The sequence below is a fragment of the Alligator mississippiensis genome, chromosome 10 (assembly GCF_030867095.1).
Source record: "Alligator mississippiensis isolate rAllMis1 chromosome 10, rAllMis1, whole genome shotgun sequence".
Taxonomy (NCBI): domain Eukaryota; kingdom Metazoa; phylum Chordata; order Crocodylia; family Alligatoridae; genus Alligator; species Alligator mississippiensis.
Window position 1 is genome coordinate 40,950,711 of NC_081833.1, and position 19,594 is coordinate 40,970,304.

At 46.7% G+C, this 19,594-nt stretch overlaps 1 protein-coding gene across 3 annotated transcripts in view; it reads right to left on the reverse strand.

Annotated features, from left to right (window-relative positions):
• Positions 1 to 19,594, reverse strand: part of WDR59 (WD repeat domain 59) — a 75,324-nt gene that overhangs the window by 29,858 nt on the left and 25,872 nt on the right. For all 3 annotated transcript variants that reach the window (XR_009455224.1, XM_006262196.4, XM_059713730.1), the window contains exons 9-16: positions 19,219 to 19,296; positions 18,007 to 18,163; positions 16,685 to 16,764; positions 16,297 to 16,429; positions 15,749 to 15,873; positions 10,887 to 11,051; positions 1,262 to 1,357; positions 991 to 1,147 (exon numbers count right to left, since the gene is read on the reverse strand). Coding sequence is in view for 2 of the 3 variants with exons in the window: in XM_006262196.4 (XP_006262258.1) it covers positions 991 to 1,147; positions 1,262 to 1,357; positions 10,887 to 11,051; positions 15,749 to 15,873; positions 16,297 to 16,429; positions 16,685 to 16,764; positions 18,007 to 18,163; positions 19,219 to 19,296 (991 nt within the window). In the remaining variant the exon portion in view is untranslated. The remainder of the gene's footprint in view (positions 1 to 990; positions 1,148 to 1,261; positions 1,358 to 10,886; positions 11,052 to 15,748; positions 15,874 to 16,296; positions 16,430 to 16,684; positions 16,765 to 18,006; positions 18,164 to 19,218; positions 19,297 to 19,594) is intronic.

Consider the following 19,594-nt stretch of genomic DNA (forward strand, 5'->3'; position numbering starts at 1 on the left):
AAGTATTTATTCACCAAGGCGCCCCCAGGGGTTACAAGAAACAATGGCCACAAGCTAGCAGAGAGCAGATTTAGATTGGACATTAGGAAGAACTTCACAGTTAGAGTGGCCAAGGTCTGGAACAGGCTCCCAAGGGAGGTGGTGCTCTCCCCTACCCTGGGGGTCTTCAAGAGGAGGTTAGATAGGCATCTAGCTGGGGTCATCTAGACCCAGCACTCTTTCCCGCCTATGCAGGGGATCAGACTCGATGATCTATTGAGGTCCCTTCCGACCCTAACATCTATGAATCTATGAATCTATAAGCTTTTGAATGTGCTCTAGGAAGGGGGTCAGCCAGACATGAGACGGCCCAGAGGAGGCACTCGAAGCTTGGTAGGTGGTCAGGTACAGTGAGGTGGGTGGCTCAGCGCAGGATATCCCTACTGGTCTGCAACACAGGTAGGCAAGGTTTCAGTGAGGTGCTGAGGAGAGTAGGCTTTCACCCTTTTCTTCTCATAGGAGCTTTGTGAAGAGAGGGGCAGGAACGCCAGATCAGATGCAGCATAATGCAAAAAGCAAGGCTGCTCTTTGCCCCCTGATCACAATCAGGGGCAGGTATGGCAATCCCAAATCTTTGCTACAGAGGTGTTGTGCTGATACAGCATGTTGCAAGCCAGAGGCACCAGCACACAACCTCACTCTCCCCCTCTCCCAAGAGCTAGCATCTCTACCATCTGCATGAAGCTCTAGATATTTTCAGTTAATCATGGTCTCCCAGTTCCAGATATCAAAACGATAACCAGCACTTGAACTGAAATTTACCTGCAAACTAGAGCCACTGTGTACATGCCACCACTGGCACTGTACCAGCACCCCTTTACAATATGGGACAGTGACCAAAGCTTAATCTTATTTTGCAGTAAATGCTCACAATCCAGGGGTATCTCCAGATATACAAGGCTGAGCTTTTCCCCATGGCAACTGTTCTAATGCATCAACAATGGGACCAACCTGCACCACAGAACCTGGCTCCAGAGGTCCGTGGAAAGGGGATGTTGGAATCCTGGTATGACCCGTAGGCATTGGAGACCCGGGCGAACGTAGGCAAGGGTGGTGTTACAGAGTTTGCCAGAGCATACCGATTGCTGGTGGTGCTGTCCTCTTGGTTCTGAAACAGAAATTGCCTAAGGTCACGTGCCAAGTACATGTGAATGAGAGTATGTATGGAGAATGAGAGACAATACAACCCAAAAAACCAGAAAGAGCATGAAGTTCTTCATACCACAACAGACTCTAGCCAGGAAACCAGCTGACGCAAACAAGGCTCCAGGCAGCTCTGGTTCCGTTTCACTTTCTGCAAAGAAGTGTCCTGTAAGACCTGCAATGGGAATAACATACAGCTTGAGTCATCTTAGTCATCATGCCCATGCTTCTGTTCTAGCCCTTCATCTGCAAAAAGCAGTGAAACTACAAGACCATGGGAATACTGAAGGGTCAGTAACCCTCAGCTGAGACAAAATGACCCCTTGAACTGTTCTCCACTTTGAGGAAGAAAGATCTTGTTAGTAAGTTGTAACAGCTAGTTGCCAGACCCTCTGGGTTCCATATCTGGTTCTCCCACCAATTTGCAGTGTGATCCTATGGAAGGTCACAGCTATTATGTTCTTATTTACCCGTTTTTGTCCAAACAGGGTGAATATATACCCACCTCCTAGTAGAGGATGATTTTATCCTCATACTAAGCAGTTGTCACCCAAACTGAAAGATTCTAAAGATGCAATTCTCAAGAGTGCCATGATACCCTTTTTAGGATGTCATACAACATTAGTATCCTTAGTTGTGCAAACATCTACACCAGGGTAGGCAATTATTTCAGCTGAAAGGCCACTTAATGAGTTTTGGTGAGGTGTTTAGGGCTGCATGGGTAGCCCTGCCCCTTGACAAGCTGCCCTGTCCCCTGTTTGCCATACTGGAAGTCCTGCCCTCTACTCTCCACCCCCCCCACCCCCCCCCCCAACTTCTGCCACCAGACATCCCTCCCCTTGGCAACCCTCCCCTCTCAAAAGGAGTATTTCTGGGGGGCATCTTGGAACCAGAAAAAAACCCCCAAATCATACGCTAAAAGTCAAACACCTACTATAACTTAATTTTATTATAAAAAAATATTTGTTATGATTTGTGTTTAAGTACTGTAGATAGAGGGGATTGCATAATAACTCAAAAATAAAGTTTTCCTCTTGTGTGTGTGTGCGGGGGTATGTGTGTGGGGGGGTGAGGTGTAGGGGATGCATGCGAGCGTGTATGGTGGGGTGTGAGGTGGTGCATGTGTGTGTATGGGGGGTTTGTGAGGGGGTGTGGCAGCAGGGTGTGAGTGTGAGGTTTGTGAGGTAAGGGGAGGGGGTTTGGGGAGCCCCCACATGCTTCCCCATATGGCACGCAGCCCCTGTGCACATGCTGGTGCTCAGCTCTGGCCAGCACTGTGCATGTGAGCAATGAGAAGCGCAGCATGCCTCTATTGTGGGGTCTCCATACAGCATGTGTGCAGCTCCTGCACTTGTGTGGCAGAGGGAAGCCCCATGCTGGAGCCGGCTGCCTTCCCTGTCCCCTGCCACACAGGTCCAGGGACTCAGTGAGAAAGTAGGAGGCACAGCTCCCTCTACTCCTGCTGGAGTCCTGGGACCTGCGCAACAGAGGGCAAGGCAGGCAGCTGGATCCAGTGTGGGGCTGGATTAGATGTGGGCTGGGCAGGCTGCGCTCACCTCCACGTGCAGTGCTGGCCAGAGCTGTGTGCTACTGGGTGCCAGCACCTGTGCAGGACATGAATACCCCAAGCACCCCTGCCTGCTGCTGCTGGCAGTGGGGGCTCTGCACCATGTGGGGGAGTGTGTGTGGGGTTCCTACACCCTCCCACCCACACCCCGCCCAGCTGAGCTCCACGCTCCCACTGCCCCCTTGGGTGTGGGCTCCACACTGCCACCAGTCCTAGCCCCATGCCTCACCCAGTTGCAGTTCCCCTCACCCCTGCCACTTCCCTACCTGGTGCCCAGAGCAAGTGGGATGTCAGGGAAGCCAAGCAGGTCCCTGGGGGTGGCTGCAACAGCAGCAGCTTCACCCAGAAGCAACTGCTGGCTGGGCAGGACCCTTCCACCCATGAGGGTGGGAGTGAGGAACAACAGAGTACATTTGGGATGAGGAATGTATACTTGGACACCTTGCTCCCACCTTCATGGGCAGAAGGGCTGGGTGGGGTACAATTCGTTGGTGGGTGCCTACAGGGCAGATGAAAGCATCTGGTGGGCTGGAGTCAGCTCACAGGCTGTATTTTGCCCGCCCCCGATCTAAACAATACACAAGATAAACAAAATGCTCAGTGATTTCAAAACAGGAATCCACTGTTTCTGACCAGCTGTGGTCCGAGTTCTTTGCAACAGAAGAATTGCTCTATTTTTCTGTAGTGGAGAAAAACCCTCCAAGTCATAGCCAAGAGCTGGCATTTTCAGAGGTGTGCCTTGAATCTAACATGGGGTACCTTACCTTTTAACAAGATAAAGAACCACTATACTAGAGAAATGCACAGTACTGAGACAGAAGGATGAAGCCACTAGTCTCCTGAGGACAGGGATGGTACATGCTCTGCGCTTGTATAACACCTATCACACATCCTATCTATTCACTAGAATCATAGGGAAAAATCAGGGTTGGAAGGGACTTCAGGAGGTCATCTATTCCAACCCCCTGCTCAAAGCAGAACCATCCTTAACTAGATCATTCCAACCAGGGCTTTAAGCCAGATCTTAAAAGCCTCCACGGATAGAGATTCCACCACCCCTTGAGGTAACCTGTTCCAGTGCTTCACCATCCTCCTAGTGAGGAAATTTTTCCTAACAGCCAACTTAAACCTCCCTTACTGCAACTTTAGACCACTGCTGCTTCTTCTGTCATCTGTCACAACTGAGAACAGTCTAACTCCATCCTCTTTGGAACCCCCCTTCACATAGCTAAAGGCTACTATCAAATCCCCTCCCCAGTCTTCCCTTTGCAGACTAAATAAGCTCAGTTCCCCCAGCCTCTCCACAGAAGTCATGTGCCTAAATGATTTTTGCTGCCCTCTGCTGGACTCTCTCCAACTTGTCCACAACATTCTAGTGTGGAGCCCAAAACTGGACACACTACTCCAGATATGGCCTCACCAATGAAGAACAATCACTTCCCTTGACCTACTGGCAACACACCTACCATTGCAGCCAGTATGACATTAGCCTTCTTGGCAACAAGGGTACACTGCTGACTTAAATCCAGCTTCTTGTCCACTGTAGCCCTCGGGCCCTTTTCTGCTTAGCTGCTGCTCAGCTAGTCAGTGCCAGTCTGTACTAGCACATGGGATTCTTCCATCCTAAGGGCAGGACTTTGCACTTGTCCTTGCTGAGCCTCATGAGATTTCTTTTGGCCCAAACCTCCAATTTGCCTAGGTCGCTCTGAATCCTAGCCCTACCCTCAGGTGTATCTACTACACCCCCCCATCTTGGTGTCACCTGCAAATTTGCTGAGGGTGCACTCCATCCCATATTCCAGATCGTTAATGAAGATATTAAACAAAACTGGCTCCACGACTGACTCCTGGGGCACTCCACTTGATACTGGCTGCCAGCTAGACGTTGAGCCATTGATCGCTACCTGTTGAGCCTGACGATCCAGCCAGCTTTCTATCCACCTTACAGTGCATTCATCCAACCCATACTTCCTCAATTTGCTTGAAAGAATCCTGTGGGAGACATTATCAAAAGCCTTGCTGAAGTCAATGTATATCACATCCACTGCTTTCCCCACATCCATGAAGCCTGTCACCTCATCGTAGAAGGCAAATCAGGTTGGTCAGGCATGACTTGCCATTGGTGAATCCATGCTGACGGTTCCTAATCACCTTCTCTTCCAAGTGCTTAAAAATGGATTCCTTGAGGACCTGCACCATAATTTTTCTGGGGAATGAGGTGAGGCTGACTGGTCTATAGTTCCCTGGATTCTCCTTCTTCCCTTTCATAAAGATGGGCACTATATTTGCCCTTTTCCAATCATGTGGGACCTCTCCCAACCACCATGAGTTTTTCAAAGATAATGGTCAGGGGCTCTGCAATCACATTAGCCAACTCTCTGAGCACCTTTGGATGTACTGTATCAGGCCCCATGGACTTGTACACATCCAGCTTTTCTAAGTAGTCCCCATCCTGGTTTTTTTTGTTGGTTTTTTTTGTTTTTTTTTACCACTGAGGGCTGCTCACTTTCTCCCCAAACTGTGCTGCCCAGTGCAGTAGTCTGGGAGCTGACCTTGCCTGTGAAGACCAAGGTTTAAAAAAGGCATTAAGTACTTCACCCTTTTCCTCATCACCAGGGATCCTGGTTTTCTCCAATTTAAATAAAATCCACAATTTTCAGATTAAAAAAAAGTAACCCCAAATCCACAGTTCCACAATTTAAATGAAACACCACTAATATATAAATTGGGGATTAAAAATAAAATAAAAAAAGAGAAAACCAGAATCCCTGCCCATAACCTGTCACAAGGTTGCCTCCCCCATTCAGTAAGGGATCCACACTATCCCTGACCTTCTTCTTATTGTTAACATACTTGTAGAAACCTTTCTTGTTACCCTTCATGTCCCTTGCTAGCTGCAACTCCAGTTGTACTTTGGCCTTCCTGACTTCATCCCTACATACCTGAGCAATATTTTATACTCCTCCCAAGTTTTGACCAAGCTGCCACTTCTTGTAAGCTTCCTTTTTGTGTTTAAGCTCACTGAAGAGTTCTCTGTTAAGCCAAGCTGGTTGTTTGCCACATTTGCTAGTCTTCTTGAACATCAGGATGGGTTGTTCCTGCAATCAGTAAGGTTTCTTTACAAAAAAACCCAGCTCTCCTGGACTCCTTTTCTCCCCTCAGACTGGCCTCCCAGGGGATCCTGCCCATCAGTTCCCCAAGGGAGTCAAAATTTGCTTTTCTGGTGTCCAGGGTCCATACTCTGCTGCTTTCATTTCTTCCTTTTGTCAGGATCCTGAACTTGATCATCTCGTGGTCACTGCTGCCTAACTTGCCATCCACTTCTACGTCCTGCAACAATTCTTCCCTATTTGTGAGCAACAGGCCAAGAAGATCATAGCCCCTAGTTGGTCTCTCCAACACTTGCACCAGGAAGTTGTCTCTAATGCTCTCCAAAACTTCCTGGACTGCATGTGCACTGCTGTATTGCACTCCCAGTGGATGTCAGGATGACTGAAGTCCCCCATAAGAACCAGGGCCTGTGATCAGGAAACTTCAATTAGTTGCCTGAAGAAAGCCTCATCTACTTCATCCTCCTGGTCTGGTGGACTATAGCAGACACCCGTCACAACAATCACCCTTGTTACTTTCAACAAGCCTATCTGGGTTAAGGTTAGAGGGGAGAGTATCTATCTCCAACTTCATACTGGAGCTCTGAGCAATCATACATTTCTTTTACATAAAGTGCAACTCCTCCTTCTCTTCTCCCTTGCCTGTTCTTTCTGAACAGTTTGTACCCATCCATAACAGTGCTCCGGTCTTGCGAGCTCCCACTAAGTCTCTGTTATTCCAATCATGTCATAGCTCCACGATTGTGCAAGGACACCTAATTCTTCCTGCTTGTTTCCTAGGCTCCATGCACTTGTGTACAGACACCCGAGGTGACTAACCGATTACCCTACTTTCTCAGGAAGAACAAGTAACTGCAGTACTGCAATTCAAAAAAAGGTTGGGACACTAACTTATGCCTTGGGAGACCTAGGTTCAGTTCACTTCTATATTCAGGACTTCCTGCATGACCGTGGCCACTAAATCACTTTAGTGGCACAGAGGACTGCCTTCCCTTACAGGGAGGTCGTGATAAGTTAATTAAAAGCTGTGAAGTGCTCAGACCTTAGGAGCCTTAGAACAAGAAAAGTACCAAAGATAGACAAACTACAAGCCCAGGAATTTTTCACCTTACTGCACTCAAACTCTCCCTTTTAAATCAAAGTATCAAAGAAAAAAGTAGGCCTGGAAGAGACTTCAGGAGGTCATCTAATCCAGCCCCCTGCCTGCACAGCACCCTAGACTCTTACAGGTGGAACAGGGGGACAACAGTTGGTATTCTGCTGCCACAAGCATTGTTAAAATATACTGGAGCGCTCCAAGAGAGAGAGTCATGCTCACCCACTATAGAGGAAGGCAAACGCCCCTCCACAGTCCATACCAGTCTGACCACAGAGTAAAATTCCTTCCTGATCCCAAATGTGGCAAATCAGTCTAATCTTGAACACAGGAGCAAGACCCTCTAGCCAAGAACCTCTAGGTTTCAGTTCCAGCAGGAGCACTGACATGCCCCAATCAAAGTCTCCAGCCTTGGCTGCAGCCAACACCCAGTGCTTCTGAGGAAGGTTAAAAAGATCCTGGTGCATATAGCAGCAGGACGGGAAAAAATTCCCTCCTGGCCCTATGTGGCAACTGGCAAGGCCCAGAAACATGGGAGATTCCCCAGAGTAGAACATAAGCATAGTTATGCCTAGATCACCCTGACCCACCACTTCTTGAACGCTTCCGATGGAGATTCCACAGCTTCCCTAAGCAGCCTGTTCCACTACCTCACTGGTCTAGCAGTGAAGAAGTTTTTCCTCACATTCAATCTAAACCTGCTTGGTAGCAACTGCAAGTCATTGATCCACATTTTCTTCTCTGTAGTAACAGAGAAAAGGTGGTGTCCCTCTAGCCAGGATTTTAGTCCCAGTAGGAACACTGGCATACACCAGCCAAAATTCCCAGCCTTGGCTGCAGCCAGCAACCAGTGCATCTGAGGAAGGGACACCCCCCACTCCCATGACACCTGTAGCAACAGAAGAAAAAAAAAAAATCTTTCCGGCAAGCAGCAAAGCCCACCGCATGGAAAACACTAAACAACCTCCATTCTGTTCTGCAGCCTGGGGACAGCGAGCATAATTCCACACATCACACTTCCTTACCAGACAGCCCAAACTCTTCTGTATCCACTCCATAATCTTATTCCAGGTCCTTTAACCTTCTTTCATAATAAAGCCAGTTGTGGATTTGTTTTGTTCACCTGCTGCTGAATATAGTAATTGCCAGTATCCATCTCTAAGCTACAGAGTTCTTCTCATTATCTCCCAGTGATGTGTGGGAGGTGAGCAAGGCTCCTGGGTTTTCAGCTGTTGCTTTTTACAGAGCACTCAAGGCACAGCTACTCCTAGATCATTCCTGGTCAATGCTATCCAACCTCTTCTTGAAAACCTCCAACGATGGAGAGTCCACAACTTCCCTATTCAGTCTATTTCACAGCCTCACTCTTAACAGTGAAGTTTTTCTTTATATCCAATCTACTTTGCTACAACTTTAAGCCATAGGTTCACATCCTGTTCTCCACAGTAACAGCATTCTCCCTCTTCTTTATGGCAGCCCTTCAGATATTTGGTTACCATCATAAATCACCCTTTCTGTAAGCTGGACATGCCTATTCCTTTCAACCTTCCCTCATATGGCTTGCCTTCCAAGCCCTTTATCATTTGTCACCTGCCTGCAAACCTTAACTTCTCCATGTCCTTTTTTAAAAACGCAGAGACCAATATCACATACAGTACTTTAAAATAGAGTTTCTCAACCCGTGGGTTGTGACCCAGAAGTGGGCCGTAAGAATATATGAAAGGGTTGCAAAACGCACTTAAAAATGGACCATGTTTTGCATTTTGAAAAAAATAGATGCTGCTTGTCCTTCACTATACGTTGATGCTGTGCATACTAATAAACAGGGATCTGGGTTCTCCATTTGCCATGGAAAAACATGGATTTTTTATTTTAAAAAGGAGAAAACCTTGGGAAACAGCAGGTTCCCCTTGCAGGCTGGCAGAATTTGAGCCTGCAAGGGGCTACTTGGGGCTGGGGCAGTGGGAGAAAGAATCAAGCAGGGATACCATGTGTATGTGAGCACATACATGCACGTGGCAGCCAGGTAGCATGGAAAGCAGCTCCCACAGCTCCCTGCAGGTAAATCTATGGGGCAAGGTGGGGCATAGGCAACACAGAAGGGTGATGGGGGTGTGGTGGGCCAGTAGAGGGTGCTCCTGTGTTGAGCCACCCGCCTCACTGCGCCCTACCACCTTCCAGGCTCTGAGTGCCTCCCTGGGGGCACCTCACATCCGGCTGACACCCTTCCTGGAGCACAGCCACAAGCCTGAGGGTAATGCCACCACCACCCAAGGTCTGGACTGATCTTGCCCCTGTGCCCTCTGGGAAACACAGGCCTAGTAGTTCTTGAAGGTACTTGACCCACTGCAAGAACCTGGGGTGCTTCCCTTAGTCTGAAGCACAAATAGTAGTCTCCCTTAATCAGCTGAACCAAGGGGACCTCAAGGCATAATCTAGCCCCTCTCTCAATAAGTCTCCCACGCTAGGTACAAAGGAGAACTTTATAGGTTACAAGGAGTAGGTTTGGAATAGGGCACAGGGTAGAGCAATATCAGAGAAATCCCTTAGAGCAAACAGTGGCATGGTCGCCTTTGATTATGCATCTGTGTTACTGCAAGCTATATCTAGTTAGATCTCAAGTAGCTTACTCACAAGTATCCAGAGGCAGGTGGAGATTTCCTTTGGAGGCAAGCAATTCATTGGCCATGAGTTTCAAGAGAAAGAGTGAGTTTCAGATGGTCCAGCTTCTCTGAGAATTCTCATCATGGCTGCTGCCCCGCTTCCTGGGCAGTCCTTCACTTATATAGAGACTTTATGACCTCATTTACCTGATCCAATGAAGGCCAGCCACTGTTGGCTGCCGGCCAACCAATTTGAAATGCATCACTGGTTGCCAGGTAGACTGGCATGGTCTCTAACCCCCTCCCAGTCATGATGACATTGCTTAGAACAACAGAGAGCTTAAGACCCCACCCAGGCGACAGGTTTCCCCTCTCCCTCAGCAGGAACGTATCCAGCTCAGGTTACAACTCAGGGTTACCTGAAGCCGACGGGGCCTGGGGTATCTGCCCTCTTCAGTGGCCACGGTAACCAAACTGTCAGATTGGTCACCCACCTGATAGCAGAGTTTGGGGAGAGACAGATGGCATTCTGCCACAGAAGGTACAGGTGATGTGTTGATGAGCGTAGGGAGGCATGTGCCCCTTCCAGGTTTGTGTGCCCACAGCCAGCACGGGACTGCAGCCTGGCAAGACCAGCACGTGCAGGAATTGCCTCCATGACCCAGCAGGCAGGATCCAGTGCAGGAGGGCAGAGCAGAGCAGCAAGATTCATTGCTGCTACTGCCAGGACCCTTACACCATCCATGCCACCAGCAGTGCAAGGGGTAATTGACTGCGGGAGGCCCAAAGGCAGGGTTGGCATTGCTGCTCTAATCTCCTTCTGCCTCAGGTCATGGCTCTGCCTGGTGAGGAGGTGGGGTGACAGGCAGAATGGGTGGCCTGAGGGGAGCTGTGGCTGGGCCATGGTGGCTGGTAGAGCAGCGGCTCAGTGCATGTAGTTGATAGGGTCGGAAGGGACCTGAGCAGGTCATCAAGTCCGACCCCCTGCCACGGGCAGGAAAGAAGACCCCAGCTAGGTGATTATCTAGCTTCTATCTAGATTATCTGATTATCTATCTATTGACTGGGTCAGGACTAGCCATTGATGTTTATAAACAGGTCCTGGTACAAAAAAGGTTGAAAACCACTGCTCTAGATGAGGCCTAACCAGTCCAGTTAATGAAACTCATGCCAAGCTCTGGAGTACATCAACTCTTGAGTGACAATGTCTAAGTGCAGTCAGTGGTCACTGACCCAGTCATGGATCTGAGAAGTCAAACATGTCACTGCAGCAGTCTGGACACAAGGAAGTACTTGTACAGAGACCACATATACATGCATACACATACCTTCAGCAGCTTTGTCTTCATTGGGGGAGTGATATTGGTATGCTGGACAAACTGGAAGGAAGGTGCAGCATTATTGGGATACTGCACAGGGAACATCACCAGCATCGTGACTATGTGGCTGCCACAGTGTACAGACACTGTGCAGCTACGATTCCCTGCATCCATCTGTGAAAGAAAGAACAACCGATTTTCAGTTAGGCTGCCAAGTACCTTTAAACATACAATGGCTGAAATTCATTCTGAGGGGCATGGTCTCTCTGCATGCATAAGATTGAAACCCCACACCATATGCAGGAGCTGCAAACACAGACAAATGTCACAACCCAGTGATTTTGGTGCCTCGGCACGGTGGAATTTTCCCCGCCACATGAGAGCCTCTTGCAAAGTAAAGGCTTTCTGTTGTTGCAGAAAACCCCCGGTGCAGGAGAGTTCCCGCCATTCGAATGTAAATTTGTGTCCTGCTATTGGCCAATTCTAAATTATGCACACGTGGCGGCTAGTAATTGGCTTGCTGGCCGTTTAAAAATTAGCGCGACTTCTGCCCAAGTCGGAGAACTTTGAGCACGCTGCAGAGTGCCTCTGGAGAGATCCGACTCGTAGCTGAGCTGATCGATAGACTGATCACCTATCGATTCGTCTCCCCGTCACTGAGTGCAATCCCAGACGTATCCCTTTCCCTGCCGGCCCGATTTGTAGACGGACGTGCTGGCCTGAGCCCTGCCAGCTGGAACAACTAACGTAGTTGTTCAGACGACCGGACTGTTTTTGTCGCAACAGCAAGCGACGCAAGTAAAGTTTTACAACCATAAAGCTTTCTCGGCCTCTCTATTCACCAGCCCGCCCCGACGAACGAGTAATTACTGAATCACCTTGAGTCGGCTTTGGCCGTCCAAGACAACAAACAGCAGAAGCCTCAGGCAAACAGAATTAATTCAGCATTCACCATCTGACCACCTATTTCAGAGACTGGCAACCTATGGCCCAGAGGATGAATTCACCCTGAAGACCCATTTTATCCAACCCACGGAGCTGGGGGCCTTTTTGTGGCATTTTGGCCTTCTGCAGGGGGCTTAGCCCAGTGGTGAGGAGAGGCAGTAGCAGCAACACTGAGGTGGCGATGGGATAGCAGGGACTGCAGCTGTAGTAGTGTGGGCCAAGTTCAAAGTGGCCTCTATTGACAGCTAAGCATTAAAACATTTCCATGCTTCAAGACATTGCTGACCCTTGACCTTGACTTTAGAAAAGCAGACTTCAACTTGCTTAGGGAACTCATGGGCAGGATCCCTTGGGAAGCCAGTCTGAGGGGGAGTGGAGTCCAGGAGAGCTGGTTACACTTTAAAGAAATCTTACTGAGAGTACAGGAACAAACCATCCTGATGTGCAGGAAGACTAGCAAGTATGGCAGAAGACCAGCTTAGCTTAGCAGGGAAATCTTCAGTAAACTAAATCACAAAAAAAAAAAGCTTATAAGAAGTGGAAAGTTGGACAAATAACTAGGAAAGAATATAAAAGCATTGCTCGGGCATTCAGGGATGAAGTCAGGAAGGCCAAAGTGCAATTGGAGTTGTGGTTAAAAGGGATGCAAAGGGTAACAAGAAGGGTTTCTACAAGTATGTCAGTAGCAGGAGAGGGAAAGTGTGGGTCCCTTACTGAATGGGGGAGGCAACCTTGTAACAGAGGATGCAGAAAAGGCTGAAGTACTCAATGCCTATTCTGCCCCAGTCTTCACAGGCAAGGTGAGCTCCCAGACTACTGCACTGGGCAGCACAAGTTTGGGGGGGAGGTGAGCAGCCAATAGTGGCAGGGACTATTTAGAGAAGCTGGGCATATACAAGTCCATTGGGTTGGATGGGATGCACCCGAGAGTGCTGAGGTAGTTGGCCAATACAACTGCAGAGCCATTGGCCATCAATCTTTGAAAATTCATGGCAATCAGAAGTCCCAGATGATTGGAAAAAGGCCAACATAGTGCCCATTTTAAGAAAGGGAAGAAGGAGGATCCAGGGAGCTACAGACCAGTCAACCTTACCTCAGTCCTCAGAAAAATCATGGAGAAGAAGCAAGGAATGGATCCAAGGAATCCATTTCTAAGCACTTGGAGGAGAAAAAGGTGATTAGGAACAGTCAGCATGGATTCACCAGGGGCAAGTCATGCCTGACCAACTTGATTGTTTATGACGAGGTGACTGGCTATGTGGATGATTTTAGCAAGGCTTTTGATATGGTCTCCCACAACATTCTCACAGGCAAGCTAAGGAATGGGCTGGATGAATGGACTGTAAGGTGGACAGGAATCTGGCTGAAGCATCAGGATCAAAAAGTAGTAATCAATGGCTCAATGTCTAGTTGGGAGCTGGTATCAAGTGGAATGCCCAGGGGTTGCTCCTAGGGCCGGTTTTGTTTAATGTCTTCATCAGTGACCTGGAAGATGGTACAGAGTGCACTCTCAGAAAGTCTGCAGATGACACCAAGCTGTGGAGAGTAGCAGATGCGCTGGAGAGTAGGGCTAGGATTCAGAGTGACCTAGAAAAATTGGAGGATTGGGCCAAAAGAAATCTCATGAGATTCAGGAAGGACAAGTACCAAGTCCTGCACTTAGGATGGACAATCCCATGCTGGGGGCTGACTAGCTGGGCAGCAGCTCTGCAGAAAAGGACCTGGGGGTTACAGTGGACAAACTGAATATGAGCCAACAGTATGCCCTAGTTGCCAAGAAGGCCAACGGCATACTGGGCTGCATTGATAGGCGTGTTGCCAGTAGGTCAAAGGACCTTATTGCCTTTTATTCATCACTGGTGAGGCCACATCTGGAGTACTGTGTCCAGTTTTGGGCCCCCCACTACGGAAAGGATGTGGACAAGCTGAAGAGAGTCCAGCAGAGAGCAACAAAAATAGTGAAGAGGTGGGGGCACATGACTTATGAGGACAGCCTGAGGGAACTGGGCTTATTTAGTCTAGAGAAGAGACAAAGGTGGGATTTAACAGCAGCATTCAACTACCTGAAAGAGGGGTGAAAAGAGGATGGAGCAAGACTGTTTTCAGTGGGGGCAGATGACTTAATGAGGAGCAATGGTCTCAAGTTGCAGCAAGGGAAGTTTAGGTTAGATATCAGGAAGAATTTCCTCAATAGTAGGGTAGTAAAACACTCAAACAGGTTACCCAGAGGAGGTGGAATCTCCATCCTTGGAGCTTTTTACGACCCAGTTAGATAAAGCTTTGGCTGGGATGATCTAGTTGGGGATGGTCCTGCTTTGAGCAGGGGGTTAGACTAGATGACCTCCCAAGGTCTCTTCCAACCCTAATTTTCTATGATTCTATGTTTCTATGACCTAGTCCCCAACTTCTTTTCCATTTCATTACGCAGTGAGGAGCTTCTGGGCTAGTAGATTAAATTGGGAGATTGTGACCTTTTGGCTCCAGGAATAAACCAGCAACATTTAACAGAAAGAAACGAGACAAGATCAAGACAACTTTCCCTGTAATGACAGCAGACCATACCATCTGCCCCAGGGTTTCTATCCCAGCTGCATAACTGTGCCTTATCTTCACAGGCTCTACCCACAGATAGATGCTTGCTGTGTGAGGCCTACTCAAACACCAAGAGACAGTGTGAGCTAATGGACAATGCAAACTAGTCTGGAACTCATGAAATCCAGGTTCTAGTCTTAATGCTACCACTGACTTGCTATGTGACCTGGAACATGATACATCCTTTGTGCTTCCAATTTCCCTTCCCGCCATTTGTCTGGTCTCCAAGCCTATAAGTCTTTGGGATAAGATCTCGTAAGGTGTGTATATCATGCCTAGCACTATGAGCCCTGATCTCAGTAGATTTCTTTAGCTACTACCAGACTGTAAGCAGCTATTCGCAACTAGGGTACCATGGCAACCTGTAATGTGTTCTGTTAAGGGTGCTACAAAAATGCCAATATTATGCAGCACTATGTCTGCAAACACCTGATTCACAAGATAAACAGAGATTTCAAATAGGAATTCATAGTGTCAAAAAACCTTCTGGAAGTCTTTATAAACTCTTTACAACAGAAAAAATGCTTATTTTTTTTCCATAGTAAAAAATGAGTGAAAACTAAGAGCTGGTATTATCTGAGGGGTGCTTTTATTCTTCAACCTCATTAGACTCCAGGCAACCCACACTTAACGCTGTTTCACTTAGCGCTATTTCACTATAACAAATTTAAAATTTATGCCCGATTTCACTTAGTGCTCAGCAAGTTTCATTATAAACACTCAGTCACCGTCTTGGGTCATTAAAAACAATTGCAGTCGCCATCTTGGGTCACCAAATGGTTTCAGTTTTGCTTAAGGCTCATTTTACTTAACGCTTGGTTTTTCAGGAACCAATTAAGAATGCTAAGTGGGAGCTGCCTGTATTGCTGTAAGGAATGTTCATAGCCCACTGGGCTCATGGGCTGGCAGTTCTCTGCTGGCTTGGTATGGGAAAAGAATCTGGGCTCCCCATTTTCTGTGGCCACTTTCAGTACTGCCAGTCAGGAGATGGGCATAAGCCATTCAGAATCAATCCCTCAGTCTCTTTAGTTCCTGAAGCTTGCCCCTGGCCTGGAATCCAAGCCTTGGATCCACTGCTGAGTGTCAATACCAGGAATCTTCTTACAGCAGCTGTCTTTTTTCCTGCCAATTTTTTCCATTCTACCAGGAAAACAGCTACAGGGGAGAGTGCATCCAAGATTTTAAATCCCTACTGTGTTGATTCTACTTAATCAGCCTTATTCCTCAGTACCTGTGGTCTGGGATTACACCCTGCCTTCCTACTATCTGGCTCAGAGAACCTCCTGCATCCATAGTCCAATATAGGAACCATTGAGAGCAACTGGCCTCAGTACCTCCACATTGACATTTCGGATTTGCACGTTGATCAGGGAAAACTCTTGTTGTAGTGTTTGCGGCAGACCCGGCTGGTCTGATTTCTTTCCCGCCAGAAATTTGTTCTGGAAGTCTTCTTTTAAGGCTGGCAGGAAAGAGAGAGAGAGAGAACAAGCTGTCACGGGCTGCAAAAACAAGTCTGAGTGAATCTGACAGTCTCCTGGCATGCAAGGTGCTAGCAGACAGCCAGGATGATAGGGACATACCCAAACAATACGACTCACAGATAACATTCAAATCTCCAGGGCCTGGACCAAGTCTTGGCTCTGGAAGAAGCAGGGCAGGAATGCTCACCAAGCATACAGGAATTTTCAGTAGGAAAGAATGATTAACTACAGGTTGCTCACAATCTTGGAGCGTGGTTCAAAAGCACTTTCAAATAGATTCAATTCTTTGCAAAACATGATTTGCTGTCCATTGTTTTCCAGGTGGTGTTTAAAAGCTGGTTTTGGCCTAGGAAACCCTAAATAGCACACAACTTCTTGCTACAGGATTCAGCTTGTCTCACCTTCCTCATCCCCATGCCCAGAGTTATGCTGGGATTCAGAATCCTGGGTATGGAGAGTCTTGTCAGGTTCTGGCAGAAGAGAAATCCCATCTATGAGCTCATCAACTCCATCCAGGATATCATTAGCGCACAGCTGAAAACAGAAAGCACAATGCTAGGCATTATATGAAGGCAGCCCAGAGTATACAAGGAACGAGAAATCTGAATGAAGAAACTTTTTTCTGTACAGAGCATAAATTAGCTTGGTGGGCACCTACATGCAAAAGCCACATTGTGCAGACCTTGGCAAGTCCCTGGGTGCAGGCACCAGAGCAAAAAAAAAAAATGGATTTTTAGCACTTTATTTAGCACTACAGAAAACTCTCTGCAACCAGAGTGACTTACATACCCTCTGCAGTTGGGAATCCACCCGCCACATCCTCAGGGTCTGGTCACGAGACCATGTGACTAGCTGGTAGTCTTTGGAGCCTAAGAGAGAAAATAAATTTCTAAAACTCACTGAAAATGGGTTTACCTCCTTCACCCTGCGTACTGTACAAGTGGATTAAATCAAGCAGAGGGCTGAATTGAAAGTCAGGATTTACACGTTTTATTTCCATCTTTGCCACTGACCTGTTGGGCTATCAAAGACAAGTTACATTGCTATCCTTCTCTGCAATTCAGTTTCCCTATTTGTACAACAGGGGTTAGATTTTCAGATGAGAAATGCAGAGCAAATAGTTTTCAAATGGGAAATGAACACATTTTCCTATGAAGCATTTGTTTTCAAAGGGACACTCGTCATGTATCTGAAAATTAAATGAACAGCTTCAAAAGGTGAACAGTAAAATAGAAAAACAAATATTTTAGCCAATTGCATCTCCTTTATGTAGAAAAAAGATTTAGCTTTCTGTGACATTAGGAATAAATATTAGGTCCCAGTTTTCCATTCCCACCCCCTCCACCCCAACCCTTGAAACAAGGGTTGGCAATCCCTGTAGGACCTGGATAGTAACACCGTACCTTCAAGCTGGAATATTATGTTCATGTGTTGGACATCTATAACAAGAGCTTCCCTAATTAAAAGGTAGCTCCAAGTTTGCCTAACTATTGTAAAAACTGATTTAGTTACACAGCGTAACAGTGTCTAGATATTCTTAAATAGCTTTAAAGTCACCTTGTAATTGGTTTAGATTTTGCCTATAGGGTTAAGATGTGGACATGTGAACAAGAGTTACTGTGAGGTAAAGAAGGTTGGGGCTTTTACATCACCCGTTATGAAGTTGTCTAAGGACACACATTGGTTTGAACCTTCTGACACTGATAACTAAAGCACTTTAATTGCCCCAGTTTAATGAAAGCTGTAATTTTAAACTGCTCTAGTTAAATCAGCACAATTCATATAGATTGAGTGAGGCGAAATGAATACGCATATATAAAAATACACCTTCGTACAGTACTTTGTAGATATCAAAAGGAAGTCAGTACCAATATCCCAATTTTCCTGAAAGGAAAACTGAGGCACAGAGAAGTAAGTGGCAGGCCACAGACAGAACAGTCACCTTGATTTTTGCCCAGTGCATTTGGATCTAGTTCAAATAGGTGCAATGATTTAACAGCCACGTCTCAGCACTGTGCAGTGATGAGGCACACTTCAGTAGTTATTGCACATAAATGACAGCTCCATAAATACAGGATAGGAGGCAGAGCACTTAGAGGTCTTGCTCTCACCTTCCTTCTGTTTTCGCCACTGAAACTCCAAAACTACATCATCATGTCCCACAAAAGTGTGGACTGGTGTGTTCAGGTCAAAAACATTCCAAAGGAGGAGGCTGTTTTCCCGCCGGAGTTGGGGAACCATCACTGTCACCAGCCCACTGCTGAAAGGCTGAAAAAGAAACACATTTCACTGCAAGCAATGTTTAGCGTAAGCTTTCACTATTACATACTGCCTTAATTGTACTCTCTGACCCTTTCCCTTTCATGCTGACACCAGAGTCCAAGTCTGCCACATACTGACTTTAAATGAGACTGAGAGAGCTCAGGACTACACAGGATAAAATCCTAAAAATGAGAGGTTGTCAAAAGGCTGAACTATACATATAAATTAACAGTGGCTGATGCACAAGGAGCCATACTATGCTTAAGGGAGACATTCAAAACAGCTCTTCTTGATGTTTTTACTAACCCCACTTTTCACAAGTGACACAGAAAGGAGTATTTATACATTTATTCTTCATTCAGAAATCCAGCTATTCTTTGGCAATTTTCTCAGATGGCATGCTTATGCTTAAAGCAGGGGAGTATCACTGTAACGGTCTTGGAAACCAACAGCTGGTCAGAACTCCAATGCTGCAAAGAAGCATTGAAATCCAACTCTCATGAACATACATGCCATACATAGGTAGACAAATGTGGAGCCAACATCAAAGTGGGAGTGGTATTAAATGTCTCATCTTCTGATATAAGAGCAAGATGGTGGGTACAACCCAATGACAGAGCTAAGGAACAAATTTTGCAATTTCAAGCAAAAGCACCTCAAAAGTAAAAAGAGAACACAACACATTTTTAGCTATGTAATTTTCCTGTGTGGCATAAGTGACAGATGCAGCAGAGCAAAATGGAGCAGATAAGGCTGCAGAATGTTCTTTAACTTTTAGATTCCAATAAAAAAATCCATCTGTGGAGTTTTGCTGGGGGACGGCACAGAAGACTTAAAGCTTGACTTCATTAGTCACCACTACCCCAGAGCCTTTTTGTCACCAAAAACTCTTTCCAAATCCTAATACTTAGTGCTGTAGGTCATGTTTTAAAGTTACATAAGTAATATCTAGCAGCAAAGGCAGTGAGAATGGTTCCAAATGACAGTCCTTTCAGTTAGGATTCTTTTTAAGTTCCCTTCTCACACACTGTTAGGTAGGAAGACTGGCATTTCATATTTACCGTGTATCTTGCCTTCCAGACTGGAACCTGGCAGGAGAGGATATTGAGGTATTTCCGAGGCTGACGGTAATCCCAGAACTTCAACAAAGTGGAAGAAAAGCCAAGTCAGCTCTATACTCTAGGCTTTTTTCCATGCAGCTCACTCCCACCCCAGACAAACTTTAGGATGCCACACAGGATAGTTAGAAACACCATAAAATTAAGAGCTTGTCCCAAAAGGGAGGGATATCAGGCTGTCAGCATTTGATAGCATTTTTAGACCCATAAAGCTACTCAAAGTATGCATGTGCAGAAAGATGGAGGTGCAATTGTAGCATGGGTAGGCATACAGGTGTTAAGTTTTAATTTAGCTATCAGAAGCAAGAATGGCAATAAA